The sequence below is a fragment of the Taudactylus pleione genome, unplaced genomic scaffold (assembly GCF_031769625.1).
Source record: "Taudactylus pleione unplaced genomic scaffold, aTauple2 ptg000080l, whole genome shotgun sequence".
In the NCBI taxonomy this organism is placed as follows: domain Eukaryota; kingdom Metazoa; phylum Chordata; class Amphibia; order Anura; family Myobatrachidae; genus Taudactylus; species Taudactylus pleione.
The window spans coordinates 3293332-3316709 of NW_028284482.1; the positions used below are offsets into that span (position 1 = coordinate 3293332).

Below are 23378 nucleotides of genomic sequence, written 5' to 3' on the forward strand. Positions count from 1 at the left end.
CACAGTGTCCGTTTCCCCGGGGGAGACTTTAAAAATGTTTTATATATTCCAGGAATGTAATTCGCAGGGGCAGTGTTTATCGATACTGCTGTCCTTGTTATACTTTGTACATAACAAGGATATTTTCATTCAAACGCAAATTATCCGTTGCGATACTGACTGTTAATAATCATGGCAGTGCCGCAATTATTAATACATAGGCCCCTTACTGAGCAGGGGCAGCTACAGCTTCATCCCACACAGGACATCTAGTGATGTGACTTAGAGTACATTGTGACCAACGTTTAAGAAAAAAATACAGGTTTTCAATAGAAGGGCACTACAGTTTGCTAGGGATTTATTTACTCAATAGTTAATTTATCATAATTGTCATCATAATAAGCACACATACAAATTTACCCACATTTTTAGAAACCCAAAGGCAGGGTGTTCATCTACTACTTTGAGTGAGCCACTCTGAAAGTATTGAATGTCTGGACTTCCAAATCTCCCTAGGATAGGTGCTATTTACTCTTTGCACTGGTGGGCCGATCTTAAGATACTACTTATAAACTCCTTGTAGTCTGTAATTTCACAAGAGGGTCTCTCATTGCCTAATGCCAGACTTGCCATCTAATACCCCTTTCACACTGCCATCAAATAACTTGGGTTACTGCACATGAGCGCGCAGCAACCCGGGTTGCTGTGCAGTGTGAAAGGGGCCAGTTGAAATAACCCGAGTCCCGTTCACTGCATAGGGAGAGCCGGTGCTTGGAGATGATCTCCTCTCCAAGCACCGGCTCATCAGCGATGGCGGTGATGTCATTGACACGGCCGCCAGTCTGAAAGTGTTCTCAGGCGGGTCGCACCCGGGATCGACGCGTGCACAAATTCCGGGTGCTACCCGCCATTAGCGATTTGAAAGGGGTATAATATATCCCTGACCTTGTCATGTGCCGTTGTTACAAGATTGTCAACTTCATTTTGCTTTGTATGTCAGTGGTCGTGAGTGTATGAGAAGTCCAGTCCCAATAACTTGGCTTCAAATGCCAGCATTTCTTGTATGTGAAATTGTGTGTACAGGTTACCAATGTCCTTCAGGTATTTGACATTCCTGCCCGGGTTTCGGTGCCGTATAAATTGACTCATTTGAGTTGGTGGGATTCGGTATAGGTACCCAGTCCAGTTGACAAATATTAAGTAGTGATTCGCTTTTTTTACATTTATTTGTATTTAATGTAACTTCTGAAAACTGGGTTTTCTTTCCTATATATTTCCTATAGCCAGGAGCTTTGGGAAGCTCATTTTCACTTGGTCAAACATTACCGCTCACTAAAGTGGTACAGAATGATACTTACACAGCTCCCAGTGCTACACAGCCCGCTCCAACAGTACCATTACTACGGACTAAAGCGTTGACCAATATGTCACGGACTCTTGTTACAAAGGAGGCACTACCAGCTGTACCAGCACCAACAGAGGTGAGACTGACCTGCATTTCTGTCCGTAATCAGTGTTCCTAACATATATAGGGCACAAATATGTTTCCTAAATTTATATTCAAGAAATAACCTGTTATTTGAAATGTGCCCGAATTGTTGTTCATAATGCAAAGTTGCTGCAGTCTGAGGCCACAACCAATGGTTCTATGTATACACTTATACAGCTAGCACAATCCTCACCAAATCAATGGTTCATGACTATTGTTCTATTACTATAACCTAGGCCATACATCATATTCCCTCTATTTATTCTATAGCAGGCATGGCCAACACAGCTCTCTAGCTGTTGTGCAACTACAAGTGCCAGCATACCCTCCCACTGATCAGCTGGTAAAGCATGCAGACCAGCTGTTGTGAATGTACGTGTTCTCATTAGATTACTAATGTTTCAGGGGCAGATGTGGAAATCAACCCCCAATAACTAATAGACCTTTATGCAGAATGTGCCATATTCTTTGCTATGAATTTTCCAATCCAAATCTCCCCCGTGAGTGATCATACTTCCTAGGTGTGTGTCACAAATACACTCATACTTACACATTTAGGCACTAATAACATTCTAAATTGCAGACCAGCAAATGAGGTTCTGATGTTGCCGTTGTTTTATATGCTTCAATATATTAGATTCGGTATGTTTTGTGCCAAACGTGTTTGGTGTCTTTTTTTTTTTTTTTTTTTCTGTGATATACATAGATCTTCTAAAACGAAACACTTTCTACCAGCTTACAGCAGTTCGGTTTTTGTGATATGTTCCAGCTAAAATACAACAACATTTTGCACCAACAAACTGGATAGCCTTGCATGCATACACAATATAATCTAATAATAATCCATTTGTACTCCTTTTGAATAATGTTTTAATTGTTTTTGAGTTATTAATTGCATGCTGGGCTGTGCAGAATTTACTCAACCGTTTTTGAATGATTCCTTTTTATCATCCATTTTATTTTAAAGTCTGCTTTCAGCCCCCTAGAAGGCACTAAAATGACAGTGAACAATTTGCACCCAAGGGTCACAGAGGAAGATATTGTGGTAAGTAGAACTACATTACACTTATATGCAATAATATTACTTTTTTTTTAATGATTCGTGTAAATTCTACAATTTACGCAATGTTTACCAAAGTAACAAATTGCATCTCCTCTTTTACTGCTTAGGGCAGGCTATATTAGTTTCCTAAATATTGTAATACTTAAGGATATTGAATTTGAACCTCTATACGCTCCTACCTATACCTTCTAAAAACCTGCCTATAAACCTCTAAAATTTACGCTATTTGCGTACGCAGTCATACAGTAAAATAAAGACTTTAGACCTTGAACATGTGTTTCCAAAGCACAAAGTATTATTCAAGTAAAGTACAATCAGTTACACGCTGATCTAAGTACAATTTAGAGCAAAGAATTATACAGACCCAAGATACAGTTATACATACGCACGCACTCTGGACCAGATACCGGCATCAGCAAGAAACCTCCGTCAATCAGCAAGAAGACTCCAGACTGGGGTCACAACACACACATTTATACCCTTACAGAAACAGACAACACAATAGAGAGGTTTGTTGCTGATCCCATTGGTTCCCAGTGCGGGTGCATCTGTTACAGGATATTTAACTGGTTGATTCAAATGGACATAGGTCAGCCTCCGACAGCCTATTGTCTCCTCTATTCCCCCTGCATGCAAATCTAAGCTGTTAGTTTCACAAAATACATTTTGGTGCTTTATATCTCTACGGTCCATAAGTTGAGAATGCATGTTGCGATCTTCACACCGATGATACCGGAAAGCTGTTGAGAAAGTGCAGCTCAGCATAATACCAAACACGGCTTACTTATCACGTATTAAACCCTAGATACCTAAATAGCCTTTATTTCACAGCATTTGTAATAAATGAATAAAACTTGGATCTTATACTTTAAAGCTATGGAACCTTTTATGTGAGTGTGCATTGTGTAAGTATTAGGGGTTTGGGAAAAGACGCTATTTAGGTTTATCTGATTTGGGGCAGATGTGCACGCATGCAGCTAATAAACAGCGTTCGCATGCAGGATATTGTGCATTCGCTAATGTGCGTCATGTAATTCTATTTATGATGGATTTAATATATATAATATATATATATATATATATATATATATATATATACACACATACATACAGCAGGTGCATAAATATTGGAACATTGACAGAATTTTCATATTTTGGCCTCTATTCACCACCACAATGGCTTTGAAATGAGACAAACAAGATGTGCTTTAACTGCAGACTTTCAGATTTAATTTGAGGGTAATTACATCCAAATCAGGTGAACAGTGTAGGAATTACAACGGTTTCTATATGTGCCTCCCACTTTTTAAGGTGCCAAAAGTAATGGACATACTAAACAATCCTAAATCTAACTTTCACTTTTTAATACTTTGTTGCAAATCCTTTGCAGGCAATTACAGCCTGAAGTCTGGAACGCATAGACGTCACCAGATGCTGGTTTTCATCCCTGGTGATGCTCTGCCAGGCCTCTACTGCAAAAGTCTTCAGTTCCTGCTTGTTCTTGGGGCATTTTCCCTTCAGTTTTGTCTTCATCAAGTGAAATGCATGCTCAATCGGATTCAGGTCAGGGGATTGACTTGGCCATTGCATAACCTTCCACTTTTTAGCCTTAAAAAACTCTTTGGTTGCATTTGCTGTATGCTTTGGGTCATTGTCCATCTGCATTGTGAAGCGCTGTCCAATGAGTTCTGAAGCATTTGACTGAATATGAGCATATAATATTGCCCGAAACACTTCAGAATTCATTCTGCTGCTTTTGTCAGCAGTCACTTCATCAATAAATACAAGGGAACCAGTTCCATTGGCAGCCATACATGCCCACGCCATGACACTACCACCACCATGCTTCACTGATGAGGTGGTATGTTTTGGATCATGAGCAGTTCCTTTCCTTCTCTTCTCTTCCCATCACTCTGTTACAAGTTGATCTTTGTCTCATCTGTCCACAGGATGTTGTTCCAAAACTATAATGACTTTTTTAGATGTTGTTTGGCAAACTCTAATCTTGTCTTCCTGTTTTTGTGGCTCACCAATGGTTTACATCTTGTGGTGAACCCTCTATATTCACTCTTGTGAAGTCTTCTCTTGATTGTTGACTTTGACACATATACACCTACCTCCTGAAGAGTGTTCTTGAGTTGGCCAACTGTTGTGAAGAGGTTTTTCTTCACCAGGGAAATAATTCTTCTGTCATCCACCACAGTTGTTTTTCGTGGTCTTCCGGGTCTTTTGGTGTTGCTGAGCTCTCCGGTGCGTTCTTTCTTTTTAAGAATGTTCCAAACAGTTGATTTGGCCACACCTAATGTTTTTGATATCTCTGATGAGTTTGTTTTGATTTTTCAGCCTAATAATGGCTTGCTTCACTGATAGTGACAGCTCTTTGGATCTCATATTGAGAGTCCACAGCAACTGATTCCAAATGCAAATGTCACACCTAGAATCAACTCCAGACCTTTTACCTGCTTAATTGATAATGAAATAACGAGGGAATAGCTCACACCTGTCCATGAAATAGCTTTTGAGTTGATAGTCCCATTACTTTTGGCCCCTTAAAAAGTGGGAGGCACGTATAGAAACCTTTGTAATTCCTACACCGTTCACCTGATTTGGATGTAATTACCCTCAAATTAAATCGGAAAGTCTGAAGTTAAAGCACATCTTGTTTGTTTCATTTCAAAGCCATTGTGGTGGTGAATAGAGGCCAAAATATGAAAATTCTGTCAATGTCCCAATATTTATGCACCTGACTGTATATATATTTCTCATTTCTTATTAACATTTGTTTAAACTGCAATGCAAATGTGTTATGGGCAGTGAGCTTCACTCTCAAACAGGGTGGAGACCCCCAACAGTGCTGGTGCCAGCCTGTCTGACAGTGAGTTTAAAAGAGCAGATTTCTTACCATTGTTCATTCAGTCAAATTCAAGTGTCTGGGCCATATTACAATTGCCGCAGCTACACCTATCCACATGTGGGGTCTCTCCCTTTACATGCAAAAACACCCACAGTTTCTGGTGTATTGTTTTTTTCCAATTCCTTTTCTCAAGAAGCTGTTTTTCTAGTTGCTAACTGATACTGTGTTTGTTTTGGTATTTCTCTATGCAAGGTTTTCCCCAGAATGGGCCTTTCATGGCTTCTAAAAAGATTATCAAAAACATTGCCATCTGTACTTAGCTCGTGAGTTGTAACTTAAAATGGCGCTGGTCGCAAAATGGCGTCTTGCAGATTCTTATTTTTAAGATGGAGTCTGGTTGCCATTCGCAAGATGGCGTTGCTCCAAGCTAATTTTACACTGATTCTGTCTCAGCCACTAAACCAGCTTCGACATACTACAAACACTGTTAATATGACTGCTGGTGCATTTTATCACAAACAAATATATAGACATAGTTTGTTTTTATTACAAACAGAGTAAGCCTGTTTCTCATGTAACTTTTGTGGCACTTCTGGTCCATCACAATTCACTATTGGCCACCAAACCGTTAAGTCATGGGCATCAACCAGCTCCCTTTTGCTTGTTGTATAAATTCCTAGACATACTTTGCAAAGCGGTTTGCTGAAATGTTTGTTTTGCAAGACCAATCTAATGATCCAGTGTTAAGCGGAAGTTGCCTTATCAATAGATAACTTACAACTGCTATGTAAAAGAAATATAAGGGTATATTTACTACTAGGAAAAGCCACCAATTGTCAGCAGTGCCTGAGTTTGAATTTAATATGATTACAATTTTAAATACAATGGCCGGATCTGCCGACAATTGTTCACTTTGAAAAGCCATAGCCAGAGGTTTTTGCATTTTTAAAGTGGAAATAAATATTGTACTGAACCACTACAAGTACCAAAATAGAGATGTATTCAATATGTTTTATACATTCTATGTATATATACACTGTTCCTAGTTTTGTTAATTACCCCTTTCTACATACTTTCTTGAAAATCACACATTCGCCAGTCTTTTCCACTATTTACATAATATACAACTCTCAGATCTGTTGCTCAAAACTTACTGTATCAAAACTGTAAGTATGCAAATATGTATATCTTATAACTAACTAAAGTCACCATGTATATGTGTATGTATATATCAAAGAATTAATTTATGTCTTCAAGTACATATTATTTATTATTATCCTTTATTTATATGGCACCACAGGGGGACCACAGTGCTTTACAAAATATAAAAACAGTATGAACAAAACAAGAAAAACAGTGACTTATAGTACAAAACATCGCTGGACATGGGCAAGGCTTAGAAACCTTGCTGCATCAGCAGCCTTAATGCCCAAATAGGCGACAGGGTGGCAGAATCCAAAGGTCTGGTGCCGTTGTTAAGTGAGGAGATGATGTGTATAAGCGAGGGAAAGAAAGCACATGAGGCAAGAGGGCCCTGCTCATGAGATTTACAGTCTAACTATATACATACATCTTATACACCGCACGCTTGTATGTAACTGTTAACAATGGGCAATACAATGCAGATATGAGCTTGTTGTTCACCACCATTCTTTTCCAACTGTTATGCCATTAATCATATGTGGTGCTTTCTGCATAGGATGTCATCACACATGGCCAAGTACTTCCATTGTAGTGGAACTGTGCATGTAACCTACAATGACATCATCAGAAGAGGTGAAGTGGTGTGGATGGCATATTGGAGCAGCCAATTTGTTACTTAAAATGAATGTTAAAAAAATTAAAAGCACCAAAATGAAAACTTTCAGATGCTGTACAGTCTTAAGTTGATTTTACACTGCAGCTCTTTTAAAAGGTACTAAATCTCCACACTCTGTGAGCTGGTGTCGGTAATGGGATCCCATATAGGCCTAAAGGCTGAGACCTGAAGCCATGTCAGTTGCTGTGTTTGAATCCACCAGTCCCTATGGTGCATTGCTGCACATCAAGCGTGCCAAACCGTCACTCGCACTCTGCCTGCTCAGTTAAGAGAACCGCCTCCTTCCTAACATGTCAGCCTTTTTCAGAGGGTTGAAAGAAGACAATGGACATATATTAAATTAAATAAAAAGTGTCTATACTTATAATTCTGCTTGGTGCTATACAGCCTTTGATATCTATATTGCAAATAGTATTTACTTGCCAATTAAGATTCTAAAGCAGATAGGATTCCTCTATGGTTGGGTGATTATCTTTTTAAAATAAACCATCCTTTTTGAAGGAATGTGGCAGGTTGAATTACATTGTGCCTACTATTATTACAACCCTTTTGAAAGGTATTTTAGGAAATACTTATACTTTCTACTTCAGGGTCCATAGGGTATCCACAGGATACCTTGGGGTATAGGTGTGACGTCAGTCGCAGGGCACCAAAGAGTTAAGCTTTCAGCCTCCCAGGATGCACTAGGTCCCCCTCCTATACCCCGCCCCCGGGCCAAGGCACCTCAGTTAGTTTAGTTTGGTGCCCGGCCGGAGTCGGGTGCACCTGTTGGAGTGGGGGCTAGAAGAGCCCCTGAAGCTTATTCTTCATGCAGCTGTGGCTGCACAACTGGATGAACAGCATGGACAGTCAGTCCTGACGTCCATGCTGTCTTCCCTACACCCCGCCGGTACCAGAACGCCGGTACTGATCCGGGGATGCTGGTGGGCGTCTGGGGTCACAGCTAGCGGTGACCCCAGATGCTCCGGACCATGGCCGGATTCAAGGGGGACAGAGGTAAGCAGCGGGGTCCCGCGGTGGGTCCCCGCTGATCACATGGTCCTAAGTCCCCAGGCAGGGGGCTCCCTGGGGACTGGCTGCAGCGTGGAGCCAGGCGACCAACCTGCGCTTCCACTACCCCCTGGGACAGCGGACCGCAGCAGAGCGGTAGCGCTGCGGCGTCCCAGGGGTTAAATGCATGCCAGGGGAGCGCGCCTTCCCTGTCTCACAGCCGGCGCCTCCCCCGCTGCACACAGCCCTCTCTGCATGCTGCCGACTGGTCCTGTGGCAGCGCTCCTCCCCCAGGCCAGCCTCCTCTCTGCTCCTCGGCGGCCATCTTCTCCAGAACGCATGGTGAACGCTGCTGGAAGCGCTGGACGGAAGCATCGTGGTCTGGGTCCCCCCGCATACCTCTCCTCCGCTGTGGTCAGGTCTGTGTATGCAGCGCTGTGTCCTACCAGGCCCTGTGTCTGTGTAGTTGAGTGATCAGCGCTGTTAGTGCAGGAATTGTTATTTCTCTGCATTGTATGTGACTGTGCTAGCGCTGCTGCCTGTAATCTTTTCTTCTCTAAACTGTCAGCTTTATTACTGTCCCTGTTCTTTCTGCTAAAGCCCTTGCGGTGCGGTGCTGCAGGGTGGTCTCTCGCCTATTTAATTCTTAATTGGTGAGAGAGGTCACATACGTGGTGCCATCATGTCTGAAAGTGATTTTCCCATCCGGCTACAGTGTACCAAGTGCAAAGTACCGTTAGCGGAGGGGGAGGGTAGCGCTGAGGGCCTTTGCCGGCAGTGTTTGTCCATGGCGCGGCCTATTACGGTTACAGCACCGGTACAGGAGCCGCCCTGGGCTTGTTTCGCTCAGGCGTTAACAGCTTTAGTGGGCCAGTTAGCTCCGCAGCCCGCGTTTACTCCGATGGGTTTGTCCCAGCAGTCTGTGGTGTCGTCACCCATGCAGGGGTTCCCACGACAATTGGTGGTACCCCACAGTCTCCCTATTTCCCCGCTCCCGGGTTCTCAGGAGCCAGCGTGGGTTAACTCCCTGACGAGTTCTGTACAGCACTTGTCGGATGTGTTGCAAGGGGAGTCTGTGATGCGGTCTCATAAAAGGCCGGTGGCGTCTCTGTCCGCTCCTTATGAGGATGACGAAGGGACGTCTGATGATGGGGAGATTCTAGATCCTTACGATCAGGAACCTCTCCATACTAAGGACGCTGATGCTAAGTCCAAAGTATATATTCCTGGACTTATTCGGGCGGTCCGCACAGCCTTGGTGATTGAGGACGAAGTTCCCCCAGCGGCTAAATCTAAGTATGCCTTTTTCAAAGATGTGAAGGGCGATGCCACAGTCTTTCCTCTTTCGGGTCAGTTGGTGGACCATTTAGAGGAGGCGTGGAAACAACCTGGCAAAAGATACCAGCCGCAGAGACGCCTGGCGGTGGCTTATCCGTTCGCGGATAATTATTTTGCGAAGTGGGAATCCCCTCCACAGGTGGATTCTCACGTGACCCGTCTTGTCCGTAGTGCCACATTGCCGATGCCATCCATGTCCTCCCTTAAGGATGCTACGGACCGCAAGGTAGAAATCTGCCTGAAGTCCGCTTATTCCCTTGCAGGGGGGGCAGCACGGCCGGCTATGGCCATTTGCTGGGTTGCCAGAGCGATGGAGCGCTGGGCGGATTCATTAGAGGCTTCTTTTGAATCCGACTGTCCGGCCGATCAGGCGGAGTTGATTGGCAATCTCCGTGATTCGGCCACCTACATCAACGAGGCGGCTCTAGACATTAGTACTCTGGTGTCTAGAATTTCTTCAGCAGCGGTAGCTGCTCGTCGCACCTTGTGGCTGCGATCCTGGAAGGCGGACGCAGATTCCAAGAAAGGTCTGGAAGCGTTGCCGTTTACCGGAGAAGTTCTCTTCGGTCCGGATCTGGATAAGATTGTGGCCACGCTGGCGGCAGCCAAATCTGCCTGTCTCCCGTCGGCCGCTGCTCCTTCTGGTTCGGGACCATCGTCCTTTCGGTCATCTAGGGCCCAGGGCAGGCCCAAACCACAGTCGTTTCCTCGACAGGCTGGCCCTAAGAAATCGGTCAAGCCCCGGAAGCAGGCATGGAGTACCAGACGTCCGGCCCCCAAGCCAGATGACAAGCCTGCGGCCTGACGGTCCGGGCCTCCCTTTGGGGGATCCCAGGGTGGGAGGCCGCCTGCTACAGTTCGCCCAGTGTTGGTCGACCACTACGACAGACACTTGGGTTCTGGAGGTGGTTTCCCACGGATACGCCCTCTCCTTCCGGCACAGACCCCCGGCTCGCTTCTTCACCACGGGTCTCCCATCAGACCGGAACAAGGCTACGGAGCTGCGGAAGGTATTGCACACTATGCTCCAGGCTGGAGTTATAGTGGCGGTTCCATTCTCCCAGAGGGGCCAGGGTTTCTATTCAAATCTATTTTTGGTACAGAAACCCAATGGGTCATATCGTCCGATTCTCAACCTCAAAGCACTCAACAAGTCTTTGCGGGTCCCGAAGTTTCGGATGGAGACCCTACGGTCCATCATTCTGGCGCTGGAACCTGGGGACTACTTGGTGTCATTGGACATACAGGACGCTTACCTGCATGTCCCTATTCTTTGGCGCCATCAACAGTTCCTCAGGTTTGCAATCAGCAGCGACCACTTCCAGTTTCGGGCGTTACCTTTTGGCCTGGCAACAGCACCACGTGTTTTCACCAAGGTGATGGCGGTCATGGCGGCTTCTCTGCGGCTGCAGGGAGTCCGCATGTTGCCGTATTTGGACGACCTGTTATTGGTGGCAGGATCTCCAGAGCTCCTGTTACGCCACTTGGACCTGACCATTGCACTGCTGCAACGGCACGGCTGGCTAATCAACTGGCAGAAGTCCACTCTAATCCCGTCTCGGAGGATTCTGCATCTTGGAGCCTTATTGGACTCGGGACAGCAAAGGATCTTCGTGACGGAGGACAAGATCTCTGCTTTACAGTCAAGGGTGCGCAGTTGTCTGCACAGCCGCCGGGTGTCCTTACACTCGGCGATGAGGTTACTGGGCTCCATGGTGTCTGTGTTCGACATGGTGGAATACGCCCAGTTTCACTCCAGACCTCTGCAGCACCTGATCCTGTCCAAGTGGAACGGGCTGACTCAGTCTCTGAAGTCCCAGACGATTGTGCTCACCCAGGAGGTTCGCCTGTCCCTTACGTGGTGGTTACAGACGACCCACCTCAACAAGGGACGTCCGTTCTGGGTTCCAAATTGGGTCCTGTTGACAACGGACGCCAGTCTTCGGGGCTGGGGAGCAGTTTCGGGTCCACACTTGTTCCAGGGCAGGTGGACGCCGACAGAAGCGGAGCTTCCAATAAATATCTTGGAACTCCGTGCGGTCTTCAATGCTCTCCAGCAGGCACAGCGGTTTCTCCAGGGTCGCCCGGTGCAGGTCCAGTCGGACAACGCTACCACCGTGGCCTACATAAACAGGCAAGGAGGAACTCGCAGTCGGGCGGCTCTCGTAGAGGTCTCTCGGATCCTGGTTTGGGCGGAGCGCAATCTTCCGGCCATATCAGCGGTCTTCATCCCGGGAGTGCTCAATTGGGAGGCGGACTTTCTAAGTCGCCAGGACGTTCATCCGGGGGAATGGTCCCTGCACCCGGACGTTTTTCAACTACTGGTGGACAGGTGGGGTCTTCCAGAAATCGACCTCATGGCGTCCCGGCACAACAACAAGTTGCCGGTGTACGGGTCTCGCACAAGAGACGAAGGGGCGTCTCTGGTGGATGCTCTGTCCGTCCGGTGGACGTTCCGGTTCGCATACCTGTTCCCTCCGGTCTCCCTTCTTCCACGTGTAATCCGGAAATTCAAACAGGAAGGAGGGACGCTCCTGTTGATTGCTCCCGCGTGGCCCAGACGGCACTGGTTCTCAGACCTTCAGGGTCTGTCCGTGGACATTCCTCTGCGGTTGCCGCTACGACCGGACCTTCTGTCTCAGGGTCCTTGCCTTCACCCGGACCTGACTCGGCTGTCTTTGACGGCGTGGCTGTTGAGACTGCCATGCTGAGGTCCCGGGGGTTTTCCAGCTCTGTGGTGCGTACCATGTTACGAGCTCGGAAACCGTCTTCCGCGAGGATATACCATCGCGTGTGGCATACGTTCTTCCAGTGGTGTCGACCGAGAGGTTATGCACCGCGGGAGTTTCGTCTGTCTCGGATTCTCGCCTTCCTGCAAGCGGGACTAGATCATGGGCTTCGCCTTGCTTCTTTGAAGGTACAGGTTTCGGCCCTATCTGTCTGGTTTCACCGTAGGATTGCTACAATCCCGGATGTGCGCACCTTTATGCAGGGTGTTCTCCGCATTCAGCCGCCCTTTGTTCCACCTGTGGCGCCTTGGGATTTGGCTGTGGTCCTGAGGGCTCTCCAAGGACCGCCGTTTGAACCACTGGGCTCAGTGGATCTTAAATGGCTAACAGCTAAGACTGTTTTCCTTCTGGCCATTGCTTCGGCCAGACGTGTTTCTGAGTTAGGGGCTCTTTCTTGTAGACCCCCTTTCTTGGTTTTTTTTATGGGAACAGGGCAGTGCTCCGCACTCGGCCCGAGTTTCTTCCCAAAGTTGTTTCCCAGTTTCATATTAACGAGGAAATAGTTGTTCCGGCCTTTAACTCACCGGGTCTTTCCGTGGGTGAGGCCTCTTTGGATGTTGTGCGGGCCTTAAGGACTTATGTTGACCGCACTTCTTCGTTTAGGAAGTCGGACGCTTTGTTTGTCCTCTTTGGCTTCCGTAAAAAGGGTTGGCCTGCTTCAAAGCAAACTTTGGCAGCCTGGATCCGTATGGCTATTTCTGAAGCTTATCTTCATGAAGGCCTACCGGTCCCTCCTTCTCTGAAGGCTCATTCCACTAGGTCTGTGGGTCCTTCGTGGGCAGCTCGACGTGGTGCCTCGGCAGTTCAGATCTGCAAGGCTGCTACGTGGTCTTCTGTCCATACCTTCGTGAGGTATTACAGGTTTGACACCTTCGCCTCTCAGGATGCTTCCTTCGGGCGGCGGATTCTCCTTTCTGCACAGGAGCGTCCCCACCCTTAAAGGATACTGCTTTGGGACATCCCCAAGGTATCCTGTGGATACCCTATGGACCCTGAAGTAGAAAATATGAGATATGGTAAGAACTTACCCTTGTTATCTCTATTTCTACGAAGTCCATAGGGTTCCACAGGACTCCCGCCCTGTCGCACCTGTGCTGCAGATGGGCTTTGCTCTGGTCACCGGTTTTCCGTCTCCCTCTGGTGAGAATGTGATTCTTGTATGTGTCCAGATCTTTGTTCTCTCTCTTCCTTCTCCTCCTCCGGCCTATGGCTTGGTAACTAACTGAGGTGCCTTGGCCCGGGGGCGGGGTATAGGAGGGGGACCTAGTGCATCCTGGGAGGCTGAAAGCTTAACTCTTTGGTGCCCTGCGACTGACGTCACACCTATACCCCAAGGTATCCTGTGGAACCCTATGGACTTCGTAGAAATAGAGATAACAAGGGTAAGTTCTTACCATATCTCATATTTTTTTATTTCAAGTCAACAATTGTTTTGTTTGCAAATTCAATGAATGATTTGTGCTTCTAATGGTTATAGGAGTTATTCTGTGTATGTGGAGCCCTGAAGCGTGCCCGCTTACTGAGCCCAGGTGTTGCGGAAGTTGTGTTTGTCAGAAAGGAAGATGCAGTTGGTGCCTACAAAAAATACAACAACAGATATTTAGATGGTAAGTTGGGTAAAAACCACTGAGGCGAGCCTTGGAGTAGCTGTTTCAGTGCCACTGCGTGCTTCACGATTCTAGTGAATTAATATTAATAGGCTTCATTGTTCATAAAACTGGTTCAGGTTGCAAAGTAGCTGCCTCTATTATAGGACAAGAACACTTCAATGTTTAGAACTCTGGAGAAAAATATACCTATGATGCATTTCTGATGCAAGGTAATGTCTTTGCAGTTTACCTAGATCAGTGGTGTCAAACTCTGGCCCTCAAGCTGCTGCTACATATCCCCAGCATGCCCTGCCATAGTTTTAGCATGCCCTAATAGCAAAACTCTGGGATGTGTAGTTCCACTGCAGCTGAAGGGCCCAGGTTTGACAGCACTGACTTAGATCTTCCAAGATTAGATTTTGCCTAGTTTCCTGCAAAATGTACCACAATATGCATACTTTGTTTTTCTCAACACAAATTACATCTTTACTTATTAGCTATGGCAAGTTTTTGTCGTACAGTTAAATTTAATCACTTGCATTTGTGGGATTCCACAGATATGTACAGAAAAAAAAGTTGTAAATCATAAGGCCTGATTCAGATTTGGGAATAGAGTAAGAAAGAGCAAGTATCTGTGTATCTTGGTGGGGAAGATTTAAAATGTGCAGAGAGATTTAAATTTTGGGAGGGGAGTGTTGAAACTGAAATCTAAATTTCTCTTCATCCACTAGGGGACACTGGAGGTGCTTACGCTGGGGTATAGAGGCGTGGATAACTGGAGCCAGCACTTTAAATAATTTAGAAGTGTGAAGCTCCTCCCCCTCTATGCCCCATCAGCCCTCAGTTTAGAAAATGTGCCTCATGGAGCTGGTCACAATCTGCTGTGATCCAGCAGCACATATATATTTATTATTTTCTTTTATTTAGGTTTATTTATTTTGTACACTTTAGACTATATTAGGTACCCTTCGCCACCTCTCTAAAGGTGGGGTCTGGGTACCTGGCGCCCTGTCCTTATAGAAGGCAGGAAGGAGTGCACAGCGCTTATATGAAAAGCACTGACAGCTCCTTACCGCCACAGCACATTCTCAACATGGAAGAAGAAGAGAAGTGCTGACTGCAGAGAGACTCCATCGGGGACCACGCAGTGAGTAATCACCTGCACATCCCCCGGCTCCCAGCCCCGCCGCTGCCCAGCGGTTTTACATAATTAGAATGCTGGGCAGCTAATACAGAGCACTATGCCAAAGCAGCCAGTATTTACCCACATGCAAAGAAAAAAATGTGTGTATTTGCATTCATTGCATTGTAACATGGTTTGTCCAGGTGCACAGTTACTTGCTATTTCTTACTCTATTCCCAACTCTAAATCAGGCACATGGTCCTCAAGCCTGAACATTCTGCTTTTTTAATGAAAACCGAGGGCTGGCAAACTGTTATGTATCTGTAGGAGGATATAGAAGTATATGCATAAATAGCCCGAAAACTGCACTTCCAAAAAAAGGGGGTAAGATTTGAGGAGGCAATTCAATTGCGTGCGATGTACTGTCAGAACACACAGAATAATGGCACCTCCCGGCTGCAGTTTCGATCACTTCGAAATAGGCATGAGCTCTACTATAATTCTCAACAATGTGTGCGACCACACATCACTGACAGTTGAATTGCCCCCTATATAGTGATTCTCGCCTAACTGACCTCCTTGTTTTGTTTTCAGGACAGCCAATGAAATGTAATCTTCATTTGAATGGCAGTGTTATTACATCAGACCAGCCCATTCTGCTGTAAGTATTGTGATTTTATTTTTGTTATTAAGGAGACAAGGTGGCATATTTCGCAAACCACCTAATGAGTGGACAAGTTGGCCATAGCTACCAATTGGCTTCTACATGTCACTTTATAAATTATACTTGGTAAATGCTGATGCTACAAGCTGATTAGTTGCTATGGGCAACTTCTCCACTTGTCCACGTCTTTACTCTTGTGCAGATACACGCTCCCCTTGGAAAACAACTACATATGTAAAACAGACAATACTGACCTTTAAATATATTTGAGTGCAACTAAATAGTTTTGGGTTTAGTTAGGTGGTTGGTGGCAGTGTGTGTGTATATGTGTATATATATATATATATATATATACATATTTATTATATACAATCTAACTGGTGTATGGCCATTTCAGCCATACCCATTGCTAGCATACAGCAATGCAATCTTATAGTCAAACATTTGCAGTAGAATGGGTCATAATGATGAGCTCACTGACTTTCAACATAGCACTGTCATAGAATGGCATAGAGTGGCAGTGTAGGAAATGATCACTGGACCTGCAGCAGATTAACATAGAGACTTGCCCCTAAGGAGGAGGGTACAAGTAGAGGCCTATTGGAAGTGCTGATCTCACACCAGGCTGGCAGTCGCAGAGGAAAGAAACTGATTTAGAAATTATATTTATAGTAATCATGCGCTCTGCGACCACTGAACTGGATGACAATATATTAGAATCGAAACTTACTGATAGAACATTGTATTCTTGGGATCAACAAAAAAAAGTCCAGTATAATCTCTGAAACAAAAATAAGTGTTTATGCAAAGTTATAACACATTTTGGGGCCCATTTATTAATGATCGAATTTTAAAATGCGAACAGGGCATACAGTACCGCCCATGATCGCATTGCAAAATGCAATCATAGCGGCCGAATGTATGATCCGGCACATGCAGGGTGACTGGTTCCTGCGATGCGGCCGGAGGCTGCTGCGCATGCGCAGTCCGTGGACTGCACATGAGCGGCGCCCATTGCCGGCGGAGGCATCTGAGAGATCCCTCCGCCGGCTGACATGCGGTAAGTCCCCATAGGCTACTGTAGCTAACACTATCTTCAGATGGCATTAGTTGCTTGTTCCAATATCGGGAATGCTTCGCCAGCAGTCTTTTCAGGGTTGATGGATGGTTCAGGAAAGCCACCTTCCGATCAACATTCTGGAGCTTCGATCAGTCTTTCAGGCTCTGTGTCTAGCGCAATTTGCTCCTCCAGCATAGTCTGGTCCAGGCTCAGTCCACCAACACAACCGCCGTTGCCTACATCAACCATCAGGGTGCCACTCGCAGTTGTGGCACCATTAAGGATGTGTTGCATTTTCATCTGGGCAGAGCTTTAGTTTCTGGCTCTGTTGGCGGTCCTCATTCCAGGGGTTCAGAATTGGGAAGCTAACTTCCTAAGCCGTTAAGAAGACTACTCGGGCGAGTGGGCTCTGCATCCGGACGTCTTTCAGCTTCTGGTTCAACACTGGGGCCTACCGGATGTCGACTTGATGGGCGTCTCAACACAACCACAACTGCCAAGGTGCTGTCCTGGAACCAGGGATTCAGGAGCTCTTCTGGTGGACGCCTTAGTGGTTCAGTGGGTATTTTGCCTTGTATACATATTCTCTCTTGCTTATTCTGCGGGTTTCCCGCAAATTGAAAGTGGAAGGCAGCACCATGATCCTAGTAGCTCCCGATTTGCTGTGGCGAGCTTGGTGCGAGGATCTTCAAGGCCTCTCCATCGACGCTCCTCTGCTGCTGGATCTATTGTCTCAGGACCCTTGCTTCCACCCGGAACTGGCCCGTCTTGCTTTGACAGGGTGGCTCTTGAAACATCTGTCCTGAAGGCCAAGGGATTTTCCAGGTCTGTCATCCGCACCATTCTCAGTGCCCGCAAACCCGCCTCAGCTAAGATTTATCACTTGGTTTGAGGATTTACTTCTCTTGGTGTTCGGCCAGGGGCCTTAACTCTAGGTCCTTTCGTCTCTCCTGGGTTCTCCTTCCTGTAAGAGGGCCTGGATTTGGTTCTTCGGCTTTCGTCCCTGAAGGTTCCGGTTTCAGCCCTCTCAGTACTCTTTCTATTTCGTAACCCTCTTTCAGGGAGTCATCCATGTGCAACCCCCCTTTGTCCACTGGTGGCTCCATGGGACTTGTCTTTAGTGCTTAGGGCTCTTCAGTCTTCTCTCTTCAAGCCTTTAGAGTCGGTGGAGATTCGCTGGCTCACGTGGGAAACAGTGTTTCTTCTGGCCATCACGTCGACCCGGAGAGTGTCGGACTTGCGCTCGCTGTTGTGTTGCTCTCCATTTCTGCTCTTTCACTCTGACCGGATCGTTCTTCGAACACTGTTAGGCTACGTTCCAAAGGTAGTTTCTTGGTCCTTTGCCACCGCGGTCGTGGCATTTTGGCGGAGAGTTCCCAGTGCAGCTCAGGAGCGTCTACTCCCTTAGGGGAATTGCTTTGGGACATCCCAGCATTGTCCCTGTGTCCCCTATGGAAGTGAAGAAAAGGAGATTTATGTTCTTACCTGATTAAAATCCTTTTCTTCGAGATCCATAAGGGACATGGGGCCCGATTCAGACCCGGTTGCTATTTGCGGCCGCTCACTGTCAAAAAGGGGCCGTCTATGCAAATCATGCGCTCGCTCTTTGCAGTGTAAGGACGCCTCTATGTCTATGCGAGCGACGACATATTGCGCTCGCAAGTGTTCAAAGACGCCCCCTTGCCACTCTCAACACACGTCATCTCCGGTATTTAAAGGATTAATCGGTAACATCGAGAGCCATCGGAACTGTTCGCAGCGTTTGAGGTAGCCTTACGCTCCTGCAAGCACTGCGAGCAGTTCAGGGTAAAAAATAACCAAGTGACGTGTTCAATGACGTTACTTTGCAAATTATGCACACCCATTAAACTCTGTTCTGACGGTTAGACACTCCTGCGTTCGCAGCACCACTCCCCCGTTCATAAGGACCTTCCCCTGTTACTACCCACAAACGGCGCTATCTGTCAATCATTCCACTGGGCAGTCTTTTCAGGGCGAGCGAGCAAAATCCCATCGCTTGTACTAGTTTGCGCACTGCGACTTATACGCATGCGCAGACGGGCGACCATCGCTCAGAGCGAGCGCAACTTAGCATCTGGGTCTGAATCAGGCCCATAGTGCGCCCACCCTGACGCACCTGGCTTGTGAGGGGTTTGTTCTGGTTCCCATGTCCATCTCTTCGGTATGTTTGGATTTGTGTGTGTGCCAGTCTTCCTTTATCCTTGCTCCTGCCTTGGACTTGCTAAATTAACTGGCCTGCCTGCAGCTGGGGCCGGAGTATAGGGGAGAAGGAGGCTGAGCTGCCGTGATGTCAAAGATGTTAATGATTTGGTGCCCAGTTCTTCTGCACATAACTACTCCCCAGCATTGTCCGTGTTTCCTATGGATCTTGAAGAAAAGGATTTAACCTGGTATGAACATAAATCTCCTTCACTCTGATGCCTGTGGGACACTGGACCCTCCCGTCCACTCCTGGTTTACCTGGGTTGTGTTCGGGTTTTGTGTTATTCCAGGTCACTTGTGAATGTGCTTGTGTGCCTGGTTTCTTCTCCTCCACTTCTCTACCTTTCGGGATTTTGCTAGATATAAACTGATTGGCCTGGGCAAGGGGCGGGGTATAGAGGAGGAGGAGGAGCCTGAGCTGCCCTAATCATTAACTCCTTAGTGCCTAGACACCTCCAAATAGGTGTCTCCAATGTCCCCCATAGGATCAGAGAAACCGATTTAGCAGGTAAGAACATTTACATAGTGTGTAATGAACATTATGAATTTATCTCTCTTCTATATCTGATGGAATTTTTATGTTGCGTATATAGATCTGCATAATGAGTTCAATAATTATTATTTTTTTTCAGAGATTATACTTTTTTTTTTTTTTGTTCATATAGAAACTGATGCAACAATGTATGTTTAATAAGTTTCAACTCTGATATATTGTCATCCATTTCAGCAGCCCTAAAGTGCATGGTTACTTTTCATATGTTTACCATGTTGTGTGAGGCTGGACACCTCATTTGACCTGTGCTGCTAGGGGCCTATGCTGCTACATACCTATTGAGCGCCATTATTTTGTATTTTGGTTCATTTTAGATTTAAGTATTTATAGTGATTTTCTTTTTAGGCGATTAAGTGACACACCTGTAACCGCTAAGAAAGAAGGGGAAATGCGAAGAAATAACACCTCGTCCTCCAATGCTGCTCCCAACCCACCAGCTGAAGTGGATCCAGACACCATCCTAAAAGCACTCTTTAAATCATCAGGGTCATCGGCAGTAGTCCAGCCAACTGCTTTCAAGATAAAGCTCTGATGAGACCAACAGTAAATGAGGTGGCAATAGAAGAGATTTTGGAGATTCTCTGTCTTTGACCAATACAGTGATGGACCCAGAGACTCTAGGACACAATGACTATTTTGTTTCCCTGAGATTTTGTTTAGTGCTGCTCATCAGCTCATGTTGAAAGGAAGTAGGCAGTAGGTATTGGACAATCAAGCCTCTTCACTGCATAATAGTATAGTTTATCCTCCGTGGTAACTAGCCACATTTCTAGTTCTCCCCTTCGCCCAAGGACTCTTAAAACGCATGATATGGTTACTTTTCCTATCATGGGCAACTAAATGTAAAGGAAGTCGCATACCGTGTTTAAAGTTCTTCAATAATCTGTTTCTACTAAAAGAAAAACTTGTTGAGTTGTCTAAAGTAAATGTAAAATATGGTGATCTCCCACAATGGATTTAAAAGAGCAACTGGATACACCAAAGAAGGTGGGGTTCTTAAGTGTATTTGAAAAGACTACATTTTTACCAGTTATAAATTTGATGCTGTTTATATTCTTTAAAGAGGATATCCAACTTCATTTTATTGGTAGGTTTTTGTATTGTGCATTACAAGTGATTTTGTCAATACAACTTGACTCATCTGCGCTGTGTTCCTGCATGTAGCCTTTCTCCGCCATTAATTTGTGTCTCCTGGGACTCTAAATTAGACAGATTGACATGTTATGTAGCTTAGGAGGGATGCAAAGTAGTGTAATGTCTGACTACAGGGCAGCATCCCCTGGCATAAAAGGACCAGAAACCTAAAATACAAATTGCCTTACACAAAAGCCAGTAATTCCCATAAATTTACACATTTTGAGATGTTTGCCATGTCGCTCGCATTTGCAGTGTAACTGTGTGCATTCTATTATTCAATGTAAGAAATCAATTTCTGCACAAAAGTGCTTGGCAGCAGTGTCTTTATTGAGATTACTAACAGGAAGCCCCCCTTCCAATCATGATTACAGCATTATCTCATGTAAAATACATACACATATGTCTGTGTGTGTGTATACATGTCAGTGTGTGCGTATATCTATATCATGTAATATACATACACGTATGTGTCTGTATGTGTTTGCGTATATCTATATCTGCTGTCTCAACTTCATTACACGTGTATCTAGAGAATTGCCGGGGAGATTATAATATTGCTGCACTAGTTTCTGTAAATGCTACCACATCATACAGGTAAAATGAAGGTGGAGATCCTCGTTAATCAGTGTGACAATAACTCTGATATTCTATGTGGATATCACAAATAATTGAACATCTTGGTTTGCGAAATGCCACTGATCTGTTGTTAGACACTGTTCAACAGCAGTATTTGGCGTTTCTTTACATCTGAAGTCACAGAGCACATGGTATGTATGTATGTATGTATGTATGTACATTGTGTTACAGACTGCCACAAAAAAACCTTCCAAATGTGTATATCTGAGTTCATTGTTTCTAGGTGCGGAAGATGAGTATAAATCTATAAGCATAATAACACAGCATGAGCCACTGTTTACCAGCTAGATGAACACTATACTTTTTCCATGTACAGATTATAGATTAAGATGGTAAAATTAAAACGGTTTAAAACACGGAACATATTACATATCTGGAAAAAAAGATACATTTGAAATGGTATAAATTACTTTGTATAGACCATGCTCTTGTGCTTCTCTGGTGCAAGCAGCAGAATTAAAATGATAATTTCTTTCTTTTCTAATTATTGCTATCAAGTGACTTTCTTGTGCCGAACTGTAGATAATAATACATTTATAAAAAAAATACAGTGTAAAATAAAAGCTGGGAACGCTTAGAGCAACATAACCAGAGTAGTTATAGTACTATGGAGGAGATGTAGCAAACCTTGGAGAGAGAGAACGTAGGTAGAGATAAATTATCAACCATTCATTTATCAAACCCAGCATATAAAATGACAGAAGCTGATTGGTTGGTACTTTCTCTCTCCATGTTATCTCTCTCCAAGCTTTGCTATATATCTGTAAACCACAAATATTTTGTCTTTGAAGATGGAGCAAGGTTGTTGGTTTTTTTTCTTTTTTTAAAAATCTACTTGAACCACTTTGGAGGTTACATGTTGCCCTATCTTATTATTTTACGGACTTTCATTATAATGGTTCTGTGTTATCTGTTTAGGCTGTCTGGTAATATTCAGATGTTAGATCAGCAGTGTTGATGTTTTCTGCTTTTATTTATAATTAGGGTTTGAATTGTACCATCTTGCATTAATCTAACTTACAAATACATTAAATATAACATGAAATCTACAATTGTTTTAAATCAATAGAAATGTTAACCCCTTGTCATTAAAGGAAGTTTCACTACATACTATGTAAAGACTTATGAAATGGAGTCTTGATATCTGCCTATCTCCCTATTCAGTACTAGCGTTAGTGTGTAGTAGCAGGGGAAAGCTTAGGACATCAGTCTCTTCAGGCTAACCATATGAATAATCTAGCCTTGGCTTTAAAGTTCTGCCTGATTTTTCCTGGCATAGTATTATCTGCTATATATGATGACACACTATAATACTGTGAAGTGAGATTGCATATTGCACGTAATGGGGCCCATGTATAGTGAAAGCAAGTTAGGTTTGCAGAAAGATCTTGCATTAATTCATTGTGTGGTAAATCTAGATTAGTGGTTCTCAAACTTGGTCCTCCAGGACCCCAATCCGTTCACATTTTCCAGTTCTGGCAGGTGCACAGGTGTATTCATTACTCACTGACATGTTTTAAAAAATCCACAGGTGGAGCTAATTAATTAACTTGTGATTCTGTGAGGAGACCTGGAAAACCTGCACTGTTTGGGGTCCTAAGGACCGAGTTTGAGAACCTGTGATCTAGAGCAAAGAGCATGCATCTCTGCTTGCGGCTGAAAAGACATAACCAAGTAGTAACTGGAAGTTTACACAAAGGCAAAGTTCAGAGGGGAAATTAAAAAATGGCGCAGGTGAGAGTATTTTAGCAACTGCCTCTGCTGCTGTGTGGGATAGGCAGTCCCACTATATCAAAATAGGTTAAAAAAAAAGAACAGCACTGACACCAGTGCAATAAATGTCAGAATATTAGAACAATTAAATTATGTTTAAACTACCGGTACTTTGATATTTTATTCATTATTATTCATTAAAGTGGTTAATTTACCTATACAAACAATACAAGTATCACATATTTAAAAAAACAAAAATGGTTGTCCAGACAAATTGGTTAAAACACACAAATATAACCAATTTGAACAATTATGTTTGTCCTTTTTTCAGTGTTTAAAACCATATGATCGACTCTCAT

At 44.7% G+C, this 23378-nt stretch overlaps 1 protein-coding gene across 2 annotated transcripts in view; it reads left to right on the forward strand.

The window, feature by feature from the left end:
- Positions 1-21790, forward strand: part of POLDIP3 (DNA polymerase delta interacting protein 3) — a 44346-nt gene extending 22556 nt beyond the window's left edge. For both annotated transcript variants that reach the window (XM_088468016.1, XM_088468017.1), the window contains exons 5-9: positions 1263-1460; positions 2436-2513; positions 13799-13928; positions 15628-15694; positions 19879-21790. In XM_088468016.1, the coding sequence (XP_088324142.1) occupies positions 1263-1460; positions 2436-2513; positions 13799-13928; positions 15628-15694; positions 19879-20065 (660 nt within the window). In that variant the 3' untranslated portion in view covers positions 20066-21790. The remainder of the gene's footprint in view (positions 1-1262; positions 1461-2435; positions 2514-13798; positions 13929-15627; positions 15695-19878) is intronic.
- The last annotated feature ends 1588 nt before the right edge of the window (positions 21791-23378 follow it).